Source organism: Heloderma suspectum, chromosome 1 (assembly GCF_057233095.1).
Source record: "Heloderma suspectum isolate Gila_16-S chromosome 1, 16-S_ref, whole genome shotgun sequence".
NCBI lineage: Eukaryota > Metazoa > Chordata > Lepidosauria > Squamata > Helodermatidae > Heloderma > Heloderma suspectum.
The window spans coordinates 388,199,050-388,218,657 of NC_139458.1; the positions used below are offsets into that span (position 1 = coordinate 388,199,050).

The 19,608-nt window shown below is 44.1% G+C and overlaps 1 protein-coding gene across 7 annotated transcripts in view; it reads left to right on the forward strand.

Annotated features, from left to right (window-relative positions):
- PLB1 (phospholipase B1) overlaps positions 1-19,608 on the forward strand; it is a 171,572-nt gene that overhangs the window by 3,157 nt on the left and 148,807 nt on the right. For 2 of the 7 annotated variants that reach the window (XM_084828585.1, XM_084828591.1), the window contains exons 1-8: positions 9,303-9,429; positions 11,144-11,202; positions 12,469-12,532; positions 13,234-13,292; positions 14,687-14,727; positions 17,669-17,712; positions 18,380-18,461; positions 19,547-19,598. In XM_084828585.1, the coding sequence (XP_084684711.1) occupies positions 9,387-9,429; positions 11,144-11,202; positions 12,469-12,532; positions 13,234-13,292; positions 14,687-14,727; positions 17,669-17,712; positions 18,380-18,461; positions 19,547-19,598 (444 nt within the window). In that variant the 5' untranslated portion in view covers positions 9,303-9,386. Of the gene's footprint in view, positions 1-9,302; positions 9,430-11,084; positions 11,203-12,468; positions 12,533-13,233; positions 13,293-14,686; positions 14,728-17,668; positions 17,713-18,379; positions 18,462-19,546; positions 19,599-19,608 lie in introns of those variants that run through there. The other 5 variants (XM_084828587.1, XM_084828588.1, XM_084828586.1 and 2 more) reach the window with 5 other exon arrangements.

The window sequence follows — 19,608 nt, forward strand, 5'->3', positions numbered from 1 at the left end:
CAACACACTGCCCAGCCCCCAGCTCCCTACCTGGGCCTTTGTTCCACCGGGGGGGGGGGATGCCGCTGCCAGGGGAACTGCGGCTACCACTGCTGCTGGTGCTACTGGGGAAACCACTGGCTGTCGCAGCCTGCCAACCACTGACAGGCATGAGGGCAGGAGTCGCCCTCCAACTGCGCTCTCTCCCTTCCTTGGAAGGAGGAGAGGGCACCTGGTTGGGGGCTGACTCCTGCCAATGAGGATGAGCTGCTGCTGCTGCCAGCTCCTAGGCCCTCTGGATGCATGCCTGCAGCTGTCTTGTTCCAGGGAATGGGGGGAGCAATTTTCCCCTGTTTTTGAGCTGTGGTTGTGCCTGCAAGTCACAGATCCATGGTTTTTCTGGTTCAATCTGTGGAGGCAGATATGCTCTGTGATATGTTGGTGGTTTGGTGGATTTGGTCTGTAAAAATCATATGACATCAAGGGATCTCTTTTTCATTTATGGATCCTCATTTTACCCAGTCCCCATAGCACGCGCTTTTTTCTCATCTTTGTTCTGCCAAAGAAGAGTGGGAAGGGTTAAGGCTTCCTCTGCCACGCCTGGCAGAGACTAGGGCAGTTGCCTCCAGTGGCTACGACTGGAGCAGAGAGAGAAATGCTATGGAGCTTCCCTCTCAGCTACCGTCACATCCTGTTGCTGCCACCACTGCCACCACCATCAGGCTGACTCACAGCAAAGCTCCCTCCCTCCTCCTCTTCCTCCTCCTCCCTCTCCTCTCCCCTTCCCCCGCCTCTCCTGGTGGCTGGATCTCTCTCAAATTGATACATTTGGCGTGTCTGCGACCTCTCGCCCTCTCGCCTTCCCCCCTCCCTCCTCCTCCTCCTCCTGTCCCTCCCTGTGGTCTTTCAGAAGTTGATACATTTTGGAGACAGCCTGTCTAGGCTTCTCAGAAGGCATAAGAAGAGCTCCAAATATATGAGGTGGACAAGGCGCTTTGTGGAGAAGCCACTTTACTTCGGAGTGCCTCGGTGCTTGTCTGATCCGCTTCGTATCATGACAAGGCACCTCCGAATCAGCCTGCTTTGCCTCATTATTCAGGAGTCATACTGAAGCAATGCACAGCCCTATTTCAAGACTCAGTTATTTTCTATGACCTTCTCTTGAGTTGTATTTTTACAGGACTGCTGATGTTTTTGACTGCAATGGTTTTTTGGTTTTAGTATTTTGGGCTGGGGGATCTGCTTTACTCTTGTCACTAGCTTTTATTAATTCTGATGTTTATTCTTATATTGTTTTTATCTTGTGAGTGTCCTTGAGAGAATTGTGCCCTCAAGGGTGGCCTAAAGTATTTAAAGAAAATAAATAATAAGTGAATGATCACCCTCCAAGTCACCTCTAAGTGAAGTCAACCTGTTTTCCCCTTGCCTCCCCAAGTTAAAAAGTGTAGCATAAACGAGCACTTGATGCATAGAGGAGAGATCTTTGCGCTATCCAGCACATACAGGAAACAGTGACCGCAGTGCTATCAGATTTAACATAGATTTAAGTGGAAAATTACCCCGGAAATCCAACACAGTCACACTTGACTTCAAAAGAGGAAACTTCTCTAAAATGAGGGAACTGGTGAAAAGGAAGTTAAAAGGGGGAGTCAAGAGGATTAAATCCTTTCAAAATGCTCGGAGATTACTCAAAACCACAATAATAGAAGCCCAGCTAAAATGTATACCACAGGTTAGGAAAGGTAGCACCAAGTCCAAGAGGTTGCCAGCATGGTTAATGAACAGTGTTAAGGACGCTATTAGAGAAAAGAGAGCTTCCTTCAGAAAATGGAAGTCTTGCTCAAGTGAGGAAAACAAAAGGGAGCACAAGCTTGCACAAAGGCAATGCAAACAGACAATAGGAGATGCAATAAGGCATTTTGAAGAGCATATCGCTAACAACATCAAGGCCAACAATAAAGAATTCTTTAAATATATCAGAAGCAGAAAAACAACTAGGGAGGCAGTTGGACCATTGGATGACAATTGAGTTAAAGGAGTACTGAAGGAGGAAAAGGAGATTGCCGAGAAGCTGAATAAATTCTTTTCATCTGTCTTCACTGCAGAAGATATAGGACAGATACCTGTGCCTGAACTGATGTTTTCAGGAAGGGAGTCTGAGGAACTAAGGCAAATAGTGGTGACAAAAGATGATGTTCTCAACCTTACTGATAAGCTGAAAGCAAATAACTCACCAGGCCCAGATGCTATCCATCCTAGAGTTCTCAAAGAACTCAGATATGACACTGCTGATCTTCTGACCTAAATATGCAACATGTCCCTATGATAAATCTCTATACCAGAGGACTGGAAGATAGCCAATGTACACTAATTTTCAAAAAAGGATCCAGGGGGACCCAGGAAATTACAAGCCAGTTAGCTTAACATATGTTCCTAGTAAATTGGTTGAAGGCATTATTAAAGATAAAATTAGTAAGCATATAGAAGGACAAGCCCTGCTGAAAAAGAATCAACATGGCTTCCACAAAGGTAAGTCTTGTCTCACTAACCTTTTAGAGTTCTTTGAGAGTATCAATAAACATGTAGACAGGGGTGATCCAGCAGACATTGTCAAAAGCCTTTTGGAAGTCCAAGTAAACAAAAAACCTCACCAAAGACTTCTGAGCAAACTTAGCAGTCATGGAATAAGAGGACAGATCCACTTATAGATCAGTAACTGGTTAAAGAACAGGAAGCAGGGAGTAAGAATAAATGGTAAATTCTCCCAATGGAGGGAAGTAAATAGTGGGGTCCCACAGGGATCTGTATTAGGACCAATGCTTTTCAACCTGTTCATAAATGATCTGGAATTAGGAGTGAGCAGTGAAGTGGCCAAGTTTGCGGACGACACCAAATTATTTAGGGTGGTTAAAACAAAAAGAGATTGTGAAGAGCTCCAAAAGGATTTCTCCAAACTAGGAGAATGGGCATCTAAAAGGTAAATGAGGTTCAATGTAAGCAAGTGTAAAGTGATGCACATTGGGGCAAAGAATACCAACTTTAAATATAACCTGATGGGATCTGAGCTACCAGTGACTGACCAAGACAGAGATCTTGGGGTTGTGGTGGACAGCTTGATGAAAATGTCAACCCAGTGTGTGACCACTGTAAAAAAGGCAAACACCATGTTAGGCATAATTAGAAAAGGAATTGAGAGTAAAACTCCCAATATCATACTGCCCCTATACAAATCTATGGTGTGACCACACTTGGAATACTGTGTACAGTTCTGGTCACCACACCCCAAAAAATATATCATAGAGCTGGAAAATGTGCAGAAAAGGGCAACTAAAATGATCAAGGGGCTGGAGCATCTCCCCTATGAGGGAAGGTTACAAGGACAGCTGGGATTCTTTAGCTTGGGAAAAAAGGAGGCTAAGGGGAGACATGACAGAGGTCTACAAGATTATGCATGGTGTGGAGAATATGGATAGGGAGACATTTTTCTGCCTCTCACATAATGAACCTGGGGTCATCCCATGAAGCTGATTGGTGGGAGATTCAGGTCAGATAAAAGGAAGAACTTCTTCACACAGCGCATAGTTAAGCTGGAATTCACTACCACAGAATGTAGTGATGGGCACCAATTTGGATGGCTTTAAAAGGGGATTAAATAAATTCCTGGAGGAAAAGGCTATCAATGGCTACTAGTCTTGATGGCTATGTGCTACCTCCAGAACCAGAGGCTGTGAGCTTATGTACACCAGTTGCTGGGGAACATGGGTGGGAGGGTGCTGTTGCGCTCATGTCCTGCTTGTGGGATCCTGGTTGACAGCTGGGTGGCTGCTGTGTGAACAGAATGCTGGACTAGATGGACCCTTGGTCTTATCCAGCATGGCTCATCTTAGGTTCTTATGCAAACCCCAGATTCCAATTTAGAAGTGTTATTTATATTATGGATAAGGAAAGAAGGAAAAATCAGGTAAGTAGCATAATAAAGGCAATAAAACAAGTTACTCTCTACATCAGCCTTCCCCAATCTGGTGCCCTTGAGATATTTTGGACTAGAACTCCCATCATCCCCAATTATTGGTGACATTGGCTGGAGCTGATGGGAGTTGTAGTACAAAACTATGGAGGGCGCCAGGTTGGGGAAGGCAATTCTAAATAACCTACACCAGGCAGTCTTACAGGAAAACAGTAAACTTACTTGCAGGTGCAAGAGTCGTGATTGTTCATGTTGACAAAAGGCTGACAATAGATGACAGGTGACAAAATACAAAGAAGAACAGCCCTATCTTTGTGCCTGGAGACCCAAGGACGGGGTTTGACAAGGGGAAGAGAATCCACTATTCAAGTGTGGCCATTTTGTTCTGAAGGTTGTCCTCCTCCTGCCCCGCTGCCCCCCAGTACTCTCGGGAACATGGCATTTTAGCACATACAAAGAGGGAGATGGAGATGTTCCTAGGCAGGAACCATTATGGGGAATGTTAGCTTGTGAATCTGGAAGATACTGGAGATGTGACAGCACAGCTTTTCTCTAGTAGAGAGCTGTCATTGGGCCTGAGAGAGGGGAGTTTTGAACAGGCAGTTTTACTGTCAAGCTTTATCTACACTCCCCTTCCTGCCTTTTTGAGTGGGGGCTATTTGAAATCACTGATGCCTGTTAAACCCAGTGGTTGGGCACACCCTTGGTCAACCTCTCTCTGGAGAAACGTACATGTCCTATTCTTGCAAAGAGGGTTCCCCTGCCAGATGGCAAACCGCACACAGGGACTGGCTGCAGCTGCGTGTACAGATGTGAAGCATCGGATGTGGCCCCCAGTCTCACTATATGGTGAGGATTGGGGTGCATATGTCCATCTTGGTTTCAGTGTGGAAGGATATTATGCACTCTTGCCAACCAGTCTTTCATGTGGCAGAGTTTTGGCTATTGGGTGGTATAGAAACAAACAAACAAACAAATATGCACTACCATACCTGGACTTGGGTCAGGGTGTGTCAAGCTACTATTATGGAACTATCCAGCACCAGTGGAGGCGGGTGGCTCCAATTTCAGTAGGGCTGTAAATCCATTCTGGGTTGCAGGCAGAATCAGCCAGAACATTAAAGGAGCTATCCAAGGTGCTTAACCCATTTGGGGATAGAGTTCAGAACCTTGAATAGCTCTTTTAATGTTCTGGCTGGATCTGACTGTAACCCAGAATGGATCTACAGCCCTACTGAAATCGGAGCCACCAGCCTCCACTGTCAAGCACCTAGGGCTGATTTTAGGGCCAAGGGGAGATTTTCATATGGCTTGGAGCATAAGATTCTCAGTACATTTTAAAGGAGTATTCAAGATTAAGGCTGCAGTCCTATACCTCATCTTTCCCCAAACTGGTGCCCGTGGGGATTCTGCGAGTTGTAGTTCAACACATCTGGAGAGCACCAGGTTGGAGCAGGCTGCTACACCTACTTACTTGGGAGTAAGCCCCATTGAACTCAATGGCACTTATCTTTGAGTAGACATGCAGAGGATTGTGCTGGAAATGTAATATGTAAAGTATTTTAAGAAAAATTATTGTGGCTGCTTTAAAAAAAGGAATTATAGCAATGCTATAGTCAAACTTTTTATTACACAGGGCATCTCTACACCAGCCTAAAATCCTGCATTTAAAATGGGGCTTTCTGCTTCTGTTTTAAATGCAGGATCACAACAACTCCCTTTTTCATGTGCTTCCTTTCCCCCCTCCTTTTCCCTGTATCTGAGTCTTTCATTATCTTTCATTAATTTCGCTCCTCTTCTTGCCGCTTTTACTCTTTTCACAGAGGAAACCGAAGCAGAACACAACGGCGTAATTTGATAGCTCATTATCTGCGATCTATTTAAAAACGGAACAAAGGGCATTTAGTGCAGGATACTCCTTGAATGATCACGATGTCATGTAAAGAGCCCGCAAACTTCCGTGAAGGAACAATCTTAACTGCAGGATAAAAGCTCAGTGTGAAGGAGCCCACAAAAGGCTTTGGGGGTTTGGTATGCATTCCCACTACACAGGCTCATGCAATTATTTAGAGCAGGGCTAGGCAACGCGGTGCCCTCGGATGTTTTGAGCTGGAATTCCCATATCCTCTGAACATTGGCCATGCTGGCTGGGGCTGATGGGAGTTGTAGTGAATAACATATGGAGAGAACCAGGTTCCCTACCCTGATTTAGAGCAATAATCACTCAGTGCATAGAACCAGCAAGTGGTTGAGAAATACAGGTGCTTCTGAAGAAAAATCACATGCACCCCAAATATGGGTTGGGTGCAGAACAGATCCCTCCTGCCAGTCTCCCTAAATAGTGCCCCTGACAGGATGTACTTCTCATAGAGTCATAGAATCATAGAATAGTAGGGTTGGAAGGGGCCTACAAGGCCATCGAGTCCAACCCCCTCCTCAGTGCAGGAATCCAAGTCAGAGCATCCCTGACAGATGGCTGTGCAGCCTCGTCTTGAATGCCTCCAGTGTGGGAGAGCCCACCACCTCCCTAGGTAATTGGTTCCATTGTCGTATTGCTCTAAAAGTCAGGAAGTTTTTCCTGATGTTCAGCCGGAATCTGGTTTCCTGTAACTTGAGCCCATTATTCCATGATAGACATCGAAGACCATGTGCTTCATAGTCTGGCTTTCTTCCTACATGTGTCTGAAGACTATTATTGGGCGCTGTCAGAGCTGTTCTCTCCGTTGCAGTGCATGCGCCTATGTCCATTGTTACCCCCAACATTACATCTTCTTTTCCTGTAGGATTCAGTGTAAAGCCCTCCTGATGAAGTTCTTCATGCTGTGGCCAAACACATTCTTCCCATCCTTTGTGAGGTGCAACCCGTCCCTTGCCAACAGCCCATCATCCAGGAAGTATAGCCCATGGTCCCAGAATCCAAATCTCTCTCATCGGCACCACCTTTGTAGCCAGTCATTCACCCGGAGTATTTTTCGTTCCCTTTCTATCCCTCTTCTAACTACTGGAAGGATGGATGAGAAAACTATCTGGGCCCCAAAGTTCTTGAGTTTCCTTCCCAGAGCTTCAAAGTCTGACGTGATTTCTTTGTACCTCCGCTTGGCGGTATCATTTGTTCCCACATGGATGAGAAGAAAGGGATACCTGTCAGTGGGCTTTATGAGTGCAGGCAACCTTTCAGTCATGTCTCTAATCTGTCCTCCTGGGAGACAACATACCTGGCGAGTCCACAGGTCTTCGCGACATACTTGGGTCTCGATCCCACGTAGTAAGGAGTCTCCCACTACTACCACTCTTCTCTTCTTGTTGTTGTAGGCCTGGGTTTCATCGCCTCTGTTTGACTGACCTTCAGCCTCTTGCTCACTCTCATGTAGGTTCCCCTGTGATTCTTCCTCTGCAGGCTGTCCTCCAGTCTCATCCGCAAGTACCTGGAATCGGTTCCACAGTTCCACTGCTTCCACTGGTGCAGATTCTCCTATGCTATCTGCAAGTTGCATTTGTTCTCTAGTATTTGGTGGAAGAACTTCTGTATACATTCCTGTAAGCTGCCCCTCAGTATTGTCTGGCCCGAGACATTTTGCTGCCTGAGGCACAGCATGCCAAATGGTTGCCCCAAAGTCCAAAGCTTATACTACTCAAGGCCAGCCAAGTTATTTTGGCACCTAAGGCATAAAATCCCAATTCATTAACAATCTGCTACCCTTTCATGACACTTGAGGTAGCTGGCTCTCTCTCCCTCAAGGCAGGGCTGGCCCAGTGCTTCAATTACTCTACTTCTTACTCTTAACATTATTCCAAAGCCCTTATTCCTCTGCATAATATTGCTCTTCCTTGACTATTTGTTTTTGTTTGCTCTATAAAGCACTTTAAGACCCAGGTTTGTATGAAAGTGCCAAGAGAAAATGAAAACAGACTGAGAATTATCCTGAGGCACTTGGTTTAAGATGCATAATTTCCCCCACCCACCCCCAATTCAAAGCTTTTATTAAATCTAGAGGAGCACACAGTTATCGTAGAAAAATCCCTTCTTCCCCCCACCCCATCCCCCGAGATGTTATATTTTGTGCCGAAAATTTCTCCCACATTTTTTTTCAACCATTCTCATTCAGTTTGATAGAAGAGAAATTTCTTTCAAAAAGAAATTCAATACTAAAAAATGTCGAGAACTTCTCAAGGGTTGGGTTTGGGTTTCTTGGGCTTACCTTACTTAGGAGGTGGCCGAGGTATGAACACAAGGGTCCTGTCTTTGAACTGCCTTTTCACACTCTGAAAAACTGGAGCTGCTATTGCAGAGGAGACCTTATAAGAGTGCTGTTCCTCTGCATAATTAAAATAAACAATGTAAACTTTGCAAGAGTTTAGCTATAAGTCAATTATAGTAGACTTGGTTTGTGAACTCTAATCTGAATTGATTTATAGTTAAATTCTTGCAATGTTTGCATTGCTCATCTTAGGGCACAATCCTGTGGGGATAGGTGGCCGCCTCCGAACTCAGAGGCAACCGCCTATCCAATGTAGGGCAGGAGAAGCACGGAGGGGATCGTTCCCTCTGCGCTTCAGCCTCCCTGCATTTGCGGCTAGACAGTTGATTTCAGCTGTCTAGCCACAGGAAGGTGGAGCAGGGGAGGAGGCTGCTGGACGACACATAGGATGTGTTGTACCGGCATTTCCGCCTTCCCCGCCCCAGAACACCCCGTTTTCGCCACTCTGTGCTCCTCTTCCGAGCGCAGAGTGCGGGGCCATTCTGAGCTGCCTGCAAGGCAGCATGGGAGTGGGGGATGGTCAGTTCCCAGAAACCCATATATCCTATGGCGGTCTAGCCGCTGACTAGCGGCCATAGGATTGCCCCCTCCACTGCGTAGAGGAACAGAGCTCTTTCAAGGTCTCCTTTGCATAGCAGGTCCAGTCATGCAAAGTGTGTCCTGCTTCTCTTTCTTTGCGTATATAAATACTGCATAGTTTTTCTCTTTCTTTTAACTTCAGATGAGACATTGAATATAAAACAGCTTGGCATTATAAAGCAGAAGTTTGCAAACATAGGTGACCAGAGGAATAGCGTGTTTGTTTAAATTTGATGGCCACAGAAAAGAGATGTTCCATTATACCAATAATGGATACTTGCAAAGCAGGTTCTGTGTCTGTATTTAAAGGGCAAATTATCTTCCTGTTTTTTACCCTTTCCTTGGGGAACTAATGATGTGTAAAGTACATGACACTTGTCTTTTTAAGCAATGGCGCTGAAAGGTTAATATTTTATCATTTCACTTCTAAAGGCTGCTTTTTCAAAGGCGAAAAGGCCAATAAAATTTATGACAGCTGAGTTATCTGCTCACTAAAGTATAAAAAGCAGTCGAAAGAAGAGATGATTTCTTGACCACGCATAGGTCACAGTCAAAGAAAACTAACTACTTTCCAGGAGAGTTCATTCATAAAGGAACAAAGCATGAAGAAGCTGCTGATCTCCCTCTGGCTATCCTTTTTCTTAGGTAAGGCCCTTGTCCCTGTAAACTTTCCAGATATGCCCTGAAGCAGAGCTTTGTGCTTGAGTGATCCAATCTGAAAAGACAGGACAAATAGCAAAGTCTCTGGGAGTAGGAAGATTAATGGTATTAAATAGTGAAGAACTAGAGCTCCAAGAAAGGTGTATGTGTGAGTCTGTGCATTGTGTTGGGTAGAAGAGCAGGAAAATGGTGGTGGCAGTAATACTGGGGGAACAGGTTGCTGATAGTTGCTTTGCCCCATGAGGATTTTTGACAGACAGTTAACCCTGATGGTAAAATGCAGAGATACTCAAACCGTATAGCACTATGCCCACTAAATAATCTCATCTCCATACTTGACAACATTAAAGAGGGGACTAGCTTTCACTTTTTCATAAAACAGTGTGAGCGCTTAATGCTCATTGAGTTCTACTACTGCAACACCCTATGGGTTGGACCCAGATTTACACTGGATCAACTGCGGTGACGGAAGTGGACTTCTCTGCCCCCACCTTCCCATGGCAGTCCCTCCAGCCCCTGCAAATGCTACACAGGGAGTCAGGAGACCCTGCTGGTTGGGGAGAGCTGCGATGGGAGGGGATTCCCAAAAACTGGGCAGAGGGACCTTCCATGAGAGGAGCCCTTCCTCTCGCAAATGGTCCCTTCCTCTTGCAGAAGGCAAATCTTGGATCCAATCCTGCATCTATATTACTAATATGTCACTTTAACTGTCTTGGCTTTGCCTCAGAGAATCCTGGGAATTTTAGTTTGATGAAGTGCTGAGGATTAGAGATTTCTAGTCCCTCCCTCACAGAGCTGTAATTCCTATCATTCCCTGGGGTGAAAGAATGATGGTTAAACCAGTTTAAGTCTATAGCCTGGCTATATCTTAAGGGTCACACTGTTTTTTAAATTAAAAGCTCCAGAACAGATTTGCAAGATAATAGAATTCTAATGTTTTGTTGTAGACAAGTCACTCTCTCTACATTGTTTTTCCAAGTTTGCTGCCCACAAAATTCCAATAAAAGCTCCATTAAAAATTTCGAATACTTGGTTGCAGTTAGTGTGGCCACATTCCACTTTACAGAGAGCAATTCTTTACTTGAAGTCTGGTTTAAAGACAAAGAACCATAAGAAGGGAGAACAGGACCCTTGAAGTTACCCATCAACATTTAGCACTGGACAGCAGACTGAGCAGGCACACAGATCACTTGGTCACAGTCTTTCCCACTATGGTGACATTATTGTATTTCTATGCAAATTATAGTCATTATTTCTAAATATGCTTCTATACATATAAATCAGCATATGTAAATTTTATGCAAATCAGTGCCCTCTTCTGACCTCTTTTGGTGATGCAGTTCCTTTGTTTGTGTGATGCATAAATAGCTACCCTATTTACAATACAATTCTATAAGTGTCTATAGGGTCTTAATCATCTCTCTCCTACTGGAAGCATGGTTAAAAATCCGCAGACTGTTCTTTGGCTGGTGTATTTGTGCAAGCATGCCCTCTTGTTTGTATTCTGCAACTCAAACCACCTCTGACCTTACTATAATGGACATTTAAATCTACAAATATAAAGTAGCCATATGAATCAATAACCATATTTAGTTTTATTTATTAAATTTATTAATTGCCCATCTGGCTGGTCACCATAGATCACAAGGATGAAGGGGAAAAAGCAAGAAAATGAAGGAAAACATTTTTTCCCTTAAAGGCACTGCAGCTCATGCTCTGACAGCCAAGGGCAATATGAAGGACGAAACTGAACGGAAGGTAAGTATCTATTTCTGCCCATTGTAGGAGTGAAAGGGGTGGACTGGCATTTCTCAGACATTTTGAGCTTGGGCCCCTTTTAAAATTGATGTACCATTTGGGGGCCAAAACCCAACCCTCAACTGAATACAACGTGAATACATAGAGATCCTTTACCTGCAGTTCCATGCACACAGCCTAATTCTGTTGTCTGGGGCATGCTGGAGGTTGTAGGACTTTTTTATGTCTAAACATGGATAGGATCGTGCCCTAAACTTCTTCAGAGCTACAGTGCCAAGCCTCCTCTGCTCAAGGGAAGGGGAAACCTCCACAAGATCCTCTTCTCCTTAGAACTTCATGTGCCTCCAGAATCTCATGCTGGCACTGTCTTGCCTCTTCCTTGGGAGCTATGATGGCTTCACAGGGCTAGCCTACGACATTTTGCTGCCTCAGACAAAGGATAAGATGGGGGAGGGAGCCCCCATTCCACATACAGAAGCTGAGCAGACTGGCAGTTGGATCTTATTTCCATGCTGATGGCATGATGGCATCCTCCACCACACCTGAGGGCAGCAGGCTACCTTAGGGGGTGCAGGGCAGGTCACATGGCACACACAGCTCTGTCTTTCAACACCTCACTGCTATTCCCCAGCACACAGTATCTGCTGCATGTAATACTGTCTCACTCTGCCTAATGGTAGGGCCAGCTCTGTAGCTGCCGTGCCAGAGCTTGAGTGCTGGGAAATGTTCCATCTTCAGGATTCTCTGTCCCTGGAATGTCATCCCCAAAGTTTAGGTGTCCCAGAACCCACAGGGAGGTCTAGCCCACAGTTTGGGAACCTGGGGGTTAGAGAGTTCTCCAGGCTTCTGATTTTCTTCTCTCACTTTTGAATGGAGTCTCTGAGACCATATAACTCTTCTAATGGGTGGGTAAATTAGACATAGGCCTTGTGGGAGACAGATCGCTGGCAAGGGCAAACCTTAGATTGAGAGGAAAGAGCGAGGGGGTGCCTTTAATACGTCATGTCTTGGGTGGGGGGAAGTAACAGCAATATTTGAAATATAGGGTGTGGACAGCCATTTTGCTGGCTTTTACTTTGCAAAACAATATTGTATGTTTTGGAGGTGTGTCTATTGGGAAATGTTTTCTAGGAAGAGTGAGTGGACTTGCACTTTCAGCGTTCTCAGACATATCATCCAGATCCATTCTTGTTACTTCTCTGCATCTTGTTACTTCAAGCATCCTAATTTTTTTTCTTTTAAAATTGCTGTTTCTTCTTCTTTCAGCCTCTGAAGGGGTTTCATTATCCCTGCATGTTGCAGCATTCCTCTCTCCAGGCCTCATCTTCAGGTATTTGTATGTATTTGAAATACATATTTAGAGGAAAAGAAGAGAGAAAAGAATACATTCACTGGTGTAAAATTTGGAAGCCAGGCTTACTTATGTACTCCAAGTCTCAGACAAACCATTAGAGAAACAATTATACAATGTACATCTGACAGACCATATGAAACTGATGGGATTTTCTTATTTCTCAGCAATGGGGGGGGGGATTCACTATTATAAAATATCTCAGTTAAAAACCCAGGGCTAAACAACTCAGAGGTAACCCAACAGTTGCCCATGATTTGTTTTTGTGACTGTAGGTTGTTTAGCCCATACACAGCCCAGGGTTTCCAGATTCACATGTCATGAAACAACCCAGGAATGGGATGTTCCTGGGTTGTTAATTGAAGTGAAAACAATGAGTGCATGAGAGTGCATGGCTGGGGATGGCTGCATCCATCGCCAACAATTCCTGGGTTAAGCAACTCAAGAATTGCAGCATGATGTGGAAACTGGGTCACACACACTTTTTGAGAAATGTAAGTGAACAGAAAATGCAATGTTAACCATCTTATAATTTTGTGAAAAAACTTTCAGAACAAACCAGTACAATTGCCAAATAGTAATTATAGCTTCTTCCCCATCACCTTTATTTTGATTAATGCAAATGAACTTTTGAACAACTGCCATCTTTCTAACCTGGAGCCCATTTTTTATCTCTACAGTTCATGCCTTGAGACCCTCAGACATTAAAGCAATTGCTGCTATAGGAAGTTTGGGAAATGTGAGTACAACGATGAGTGCTATTGAAAACGGGATTGTGCAATTAAAGGTTCAATGCTCTTCAACCGACCAGCAAAGCTGCCAGCGCTTTGAATGGTTTAGACTGGAGTATGAGGTTATATTTTAGTTTTAAAATGTGGACAAGAAGAAAAGAGTGTGTCCTATGTTCTGTGGGTGCTTTGCTCCATCTCTATCCCCAACAGTAGGGTTGCCAGCTTTTGAACTGGCTCCTATAGCTGTGCCTATAACAGCTGTTTGGTCTGCAACAATCTTCATCTCTGCATCTCTAATTTTTTATATTTCTTTTTGGATGCTTCAACAGCATCTGAAACTCATTAGGTCTAAGACTAGATAAGCCCTTCTTTCCTTGTACACTCTTCTTATTGACAATATCGTGATTCAACCTGTTGAATGGGCTCAAAGCCTTGGATTTATCTTTGACTCCTTTCTCTCCTTCGTTCCCCATATTCAATCCATCACCAAACTCTTAGCTTCTTCCTCGACATTGCAAAATACGTCCCTTACTCTCTGCCCCGTCATCCCCTTTTAGGCCACTGTCTACTTTATCTCACTTTCTTTCACCCTCCTAGCACTCCTGCCTTTCCTCCTCCACATAGCACACAACCCGTCCTCCTAAATTTAAGCACTGTAGAGTTTCTTCAGAATCAACTCCTGTCTTCCCTATTCTTTTCCTTAAACCTCCTCATTCTCAACCTATCTTTCTCTCAGTTCCTCTTAGTGCACTGCCAATGCTGCATTGTTCCTTCAGCTTCCTTGCCTCTGGACACCCAGTCCCTTAGTTTCACTACATTCCAAGACCTCTTCTGATTTTTCGGCCTCCTGCTGTGTGAGGTTTTAATCACAGCCAAACTGACAGTTTTCTCTTTCCTCACAGAAACTAGACTGCAAACAGCTTAAAATTCCAAGCCACCACACCAACTCAGACAACCAGTGTCAAAAGTTTCACCTCTAGAAGCACAATACAATCTAGATCAATGAACTGTAGATGTGCCCATGTTTGTCTATTTGGTAGTAGGTTTTTGCCACACAATAGACAGTAGCACATCTTGCAGAATTAAAGGCAGTGCAGGAAACTTTATATAACTTCACCTATCCTTGCACTAGATCTTAAAATTCCCGAGGCTTGGCAGTCCTTCCTGTTTAGCCTTGTGATTTCTCAGGTAACACCATGTATTTTCCCGCCTTTCCCTAATCATACAGTTGCACTAAGTTCCCCTCTTGGTGCTGTAGATGAAGAGCAGGAAAGGTTTACAGGGAAAGATGCAAAGTTATGTTTTGGCCATTCACATTTCACTGTGTGTTCCTCAGACACTGACGATACTAGCTGTATTTGTGGTATTACTGACATATTTATGATTCTGTATTTATTTAAAGATTGCTGATTCCAGACTGGACCAGGCAGACCCACTCCAAAGGTATCACTTTTCATCATTCTCATAATACATGTTTTAAATGTGGAAAATGCGCATTTAAATTTATTTATTTATTTATTAAATTTCTCATTCACCCATCTGGCCAGTCACCCAGCCACTCTGGGTGATGTACATCACTACAAACAGTTTTAAAACAATAAAATTTTACATTAAAACATCATATTTTTAAAAATACCCTTGTTGTTGTTTATTCGGTCAGTCGCTTCCGACTCTTTGTGACTTCATGGACCAGCTCACGCCAGAGCTTCCTGTCGGCCGTCGCCACCCCCAGCTCCTCCAAGGTCGAGTCCGTCACCTCCAGAATATCATCCATCCACCTTGCCCTTGGTCGGCCCCTCTTCCTTTTGCCTTCCACTTTCCCTAGCATCAGCATCTTCTCCAGGGGATCCTGTCTTCCCATTATGTGGCCAAAGTACTTCAGTTTTGCCTTTAATATCATTCCCTCAAGTGAGCAGTCTGGCTTGATTTCCTGGAGGATGGACTGGTTTGATCTTCTTGCAGTCCAAGGCACTCAGAATTTTCCTCCAGCACCATAGTTCAAAAGCATCTATCTTCCTTCGCTCAGCCTTCCTTATGGTCCAGCTCTCACAGCCATAGGTTACTACGGGGAATACAGTTGCTTTAACTATGCAGACCTTTGTTGTCAGTGTGATGTCTCTGCTCTTCACTATTTTATCCAGATTTGTCATTTCTCTCCTCCCAAGAAGTAAACATCTTCTGATTTCCTGGCTGCAGTCAGCGTCTGCAGTAATCTTTGCGCCTAGAAATATGAAGTCTGTCACTGCCTCCACGTTTTCTCCCTCTATTTGCCAGTTATCAATCAAGCTGGTTGCCATAATCTTGTTTTTTTTGAGGTTTAACTGCAACCCAGCTTTTGCACTTTCTTCTTTCACCTTTGTCATGAGGTTCCTCAGCTCCTCCTCACTTTCAGCCATCAAAGTGGTATCATCTGGATATCTGAGACTGTTAATGTTTCTTCCAGCGATTTTAACTCCAGCCTTGGCTTCATCAAGCCCAGCACGTCACATGATGTGTTCTGCATACAGGTTGAATAGGTAGGTGAGAGTATACAACCCTGCCGTACTACTTTCCCAATCTTAAACCAGTCCGTTGTTCCGTGGTCTGTTCTTACCGTTGCTACTTGGTCATTATACAGATTCCTCAGGAGGCAGACAAGATGACTTGGTATCCTCATACCACCAAGAACTTGCCACAATTTGTTATGATCCACACAGTCAAAGGCTTTAGAATAGTCAATAAAACAGAAATAGGTGTTTTTCTGAAACTCCCTGGCTTTCTCCATTATCCAGCAGACATTGGCAATTTGGTCTCTAGTTCCTCTGCCTTTTCGAAACCCAGCTTGTACATCTGGCAATTCTCGTTCCATGAATTGCTGGAGTCTACCTTGCAAGATCTTGAGCATTACCTTACTGGCATGTGAAATAAGTGCCACTGTTCGATAGTTTGAACATTCTTTGGTGCTTCCCTTTTTTGGTATAGGGATATAGGTTGATATTTTCCAATCTGTTGGCCATTCTTGTGTTTTCCAGATTTGCTGGCATATGGCATGCATCACCTTGACAGGATCATCTTGCAAGATTTTAAACAGTTCAGCTGGGATACCATCATCTCCCGCTGCCTTGTTATTAGCAATGCTTCTTAAGGCCCATTCAACCTCACTCTTTAGGATGTCTGGCTCTAACTCACTGACCACACCGTCAAATCTATCCCTGATGTTATCCTTCCTATACAGATCTTCTGTATATTCTTGCCACCTTTTCTTGATCTCTTCTGCTTCTGTTAAGTCCTTGCCATCTTTGTTTTTGATCATACCCATTTTTGCCTGGAATTTACCTCCGATGTTTCTAATTTTCTGGAAGAGGTCCCTTGCCCTTCCTATTCTGTTATCTTCTTCCACTTCCGCGCATTGCTTGTTTAAAAATAATTCCTTATCTCTTCTGGCTAACCTCTGGAATTTTACATTTAATTGGGCATATCTCCCCCTATCACCGTTGCCTTTTGCTTTCCTTCTTTCTTGGGCTGCTTCCAGTGTCTCAGCAGACAGCCATCTTGCCTTCTTGGTTTTCTTTTTCTTCTTTGTTTTTGATCCTAATACCCTAACCCACCCCAAAAGCCTGCCTGAACAACCACATTTTTAATGCGTGGCAGAAGCTCATTAAAAAGGGGGCATGGCGGAGTTCCCTAGGGAGGGAGTTCCACAGAGTGGGGGCCACCACAGAGAAGGCCCTCCCCCTTGTCCTCCCCAGCCTAGCTGTCCTGGCTGATGGAACAGAGAGAAGGCCATCCGAGGCTGATCTTGTTAAGCGACCTGTCTGGTGCTGCTTTAAACCCCGTGACGGTGGGGATGGGGAGCCTTATGGGGGCTATTTGGATCTGGGGATTAACAGGTGGGGAAAGGACTACTTCTCCAGTCCCAGTGGCTCCTACTGGAAGTGATTTTTGCTCATCTCAGTGGGTCATTGGGTCGCCAAATGGGGCACTGGGCTATCATTCTACACATTTGCATGTAACCTTTAGTTTGGCTCTCATTCTCACACTGAATCATACAGCAGTGTTAGCAGCCAACAGAAAGAAAAAGTACATTGCTATTAAGACTAAAAAGGAATCCCTTCTATTTTGTAATGAAAGAACTCCATGATCCAAAAAAGCATGTGGGCCAGATCCAGGGTGACTTTCTTTCCCTACCTAGACCAGCAGCTCCTTTGCTGATGCCACATTGCAAGCTTGTGCCGTTCTGAAACGCAGGGCTACTTTCAAAAGTAGCTTGTAGTGTGGCATTAAGTGGGGTGGGGTGAAGAGGGAGCCAAAGAAGAAACAAGGTCTGATACGCACATATCTTTCACTGGGCTCCATGAATATTTTGCATATAAAAAGAATGATTAATTAATATTTCTGCTTATAGCACGGAGCAGGATCCTGTCCAGGCAAGCATGAAAACACTAACAGGTGTGTCTTATAGTATAAACCCTTGAAAAAAGGCTATCATATGGCTCAGTGGCCAGATATTCCAAAAAGTGGTGTTGCTCTCAGTTTTGCTTAGCCCTGTGTAAACAGAATCAGGGAGTTGGAGGAAGTCTTGTAGGCTGTCTAGTCCATCCCACTGCTTTCTGTAGGAGCAACCCTAACAGATGGCTGTCCTCCCACATAGAAGATACCACCTTCTCCTTAGGTAATTGGTTGCATTAACAAACTGCTCTTACCATGAAGAAGTTTATCCTGGGGTAGTATCCAATGTTAGTCCTGCATATACTAGACCCACTGAAATGAATGGGGCTTAAGTTAGTTGTGACTAACTTGTCTCATTCATTTCAGTCAGTCTACTCTACATAGAACTAACATTGGATACTACCCCCGGTCTTCAACTAAAATATACCATCTGGTAGCTAAAGCCCATTAAATCTAGTCCTGCCTCTGGGGCAGCAGAGAACAAGTCTTTCCCCTCTTCTGTGTGACACCCCTTTTGGCATTTGAAGAGTGCTATCATGTCCCCACTCAGTCTTCTCTTCTCCAGGCTAAACCTACCCACTCCCAATTACCCATTGGATTCAATATCATGTTTACACAAGCAAATCCAGAGCCTATGAATTTACTGAATGGAATGTACCTCTTTCAGCTCTTGTTAGCAGATTTAATCCTTCCGTGCAGTATTACTCTTCTCTTGAAAACAACAGGACTGCATCAAGAAGTGGAACTATGTAAGTTCTTTTTAAAATTTGCTTAGCTGTTCCTTGTTCACCTGGAAGTCATCATTTCAGTGATGAAAGACATCGCAGATAAAAATGTCCTAAGGATACACAAACCAGGAATTTAAGGAAAATGTTATAAGATCAGACCAATGACCTAATGATGTCATAGACGAAATGTCTACTCTGCTGCCTTCTGTTCAATACATGCCAATTCCATATTCTGCAGTGGAGAATAGGCCTCTAGCCTGGGCATATTCTGCGTGAAACAACCTTCTGCCAAAGGTACCTAAATTGTACCTAAAGGAAAGCAGAATTCCATTTTGTATATATTGTCCAAATTTGAATGTTTAATGTTTGCTTATTTTGGATAATTTATTTCGTTTTGGCTGGTCGTGAACACCAGCAAAAGGCTCTGCAGAAAACTGAATTCCTGCCCCTGAACACTGGAAGACTTCTGATCTCCTTTCCCCTTCTGAGATTCCAAAATCACATTTCAGCAAACGACTATAGTGAAGCTTGGTCACAATGCAAACAATGAGGGACAGCGGGTTGTTATGGATTTTAATGTAGCTACAGTTGCATGTGTGTGCAGCGGAGGCTGGTGGCTCCTATGTCAGCAGAGCGGTGAATTTATTTTATTTTGTTTATTTATTAAATTTATTAATCGCCCATCTGGCTGGTCACCCAGCCACTCTGGGCGATGTACAGCATACAATAAAACAGTTTTAAACAATAAAATTCTACAGAAAAAACATTTTCTAAAATACCCTAACCCACCCCAAATGCCTGCCTGAACAACCACGTTTTTAATGCACGACGGAAGCTCATTAAAGAGGGGGCATGGTGGAGTTCCCTAGGGAGGGAATTCCACAGAGTGGGGGCCACCACAGAAAAGGCTCTCTCCTGGAATCCGCTCCAGGTTTCAGTGAGAATCAGTCAGAACTTTAAGGGAGCTATTGAAGGTTCTGACTGAAACCCGGACTGGATTTACCACCCCACTGACATCGGAGCCACCAGCCTGCGCTGTGCATGTGTGCCTATGAGGAAAGAAGACTGGCCCACTTGACAATTTTCCTTTCCTGTTTGTTTTGCAGAGATCTTTTTGATCAATCTAAAGAAATTGTGAAGACTATGAAAGAGAACAAGGTATATGTAT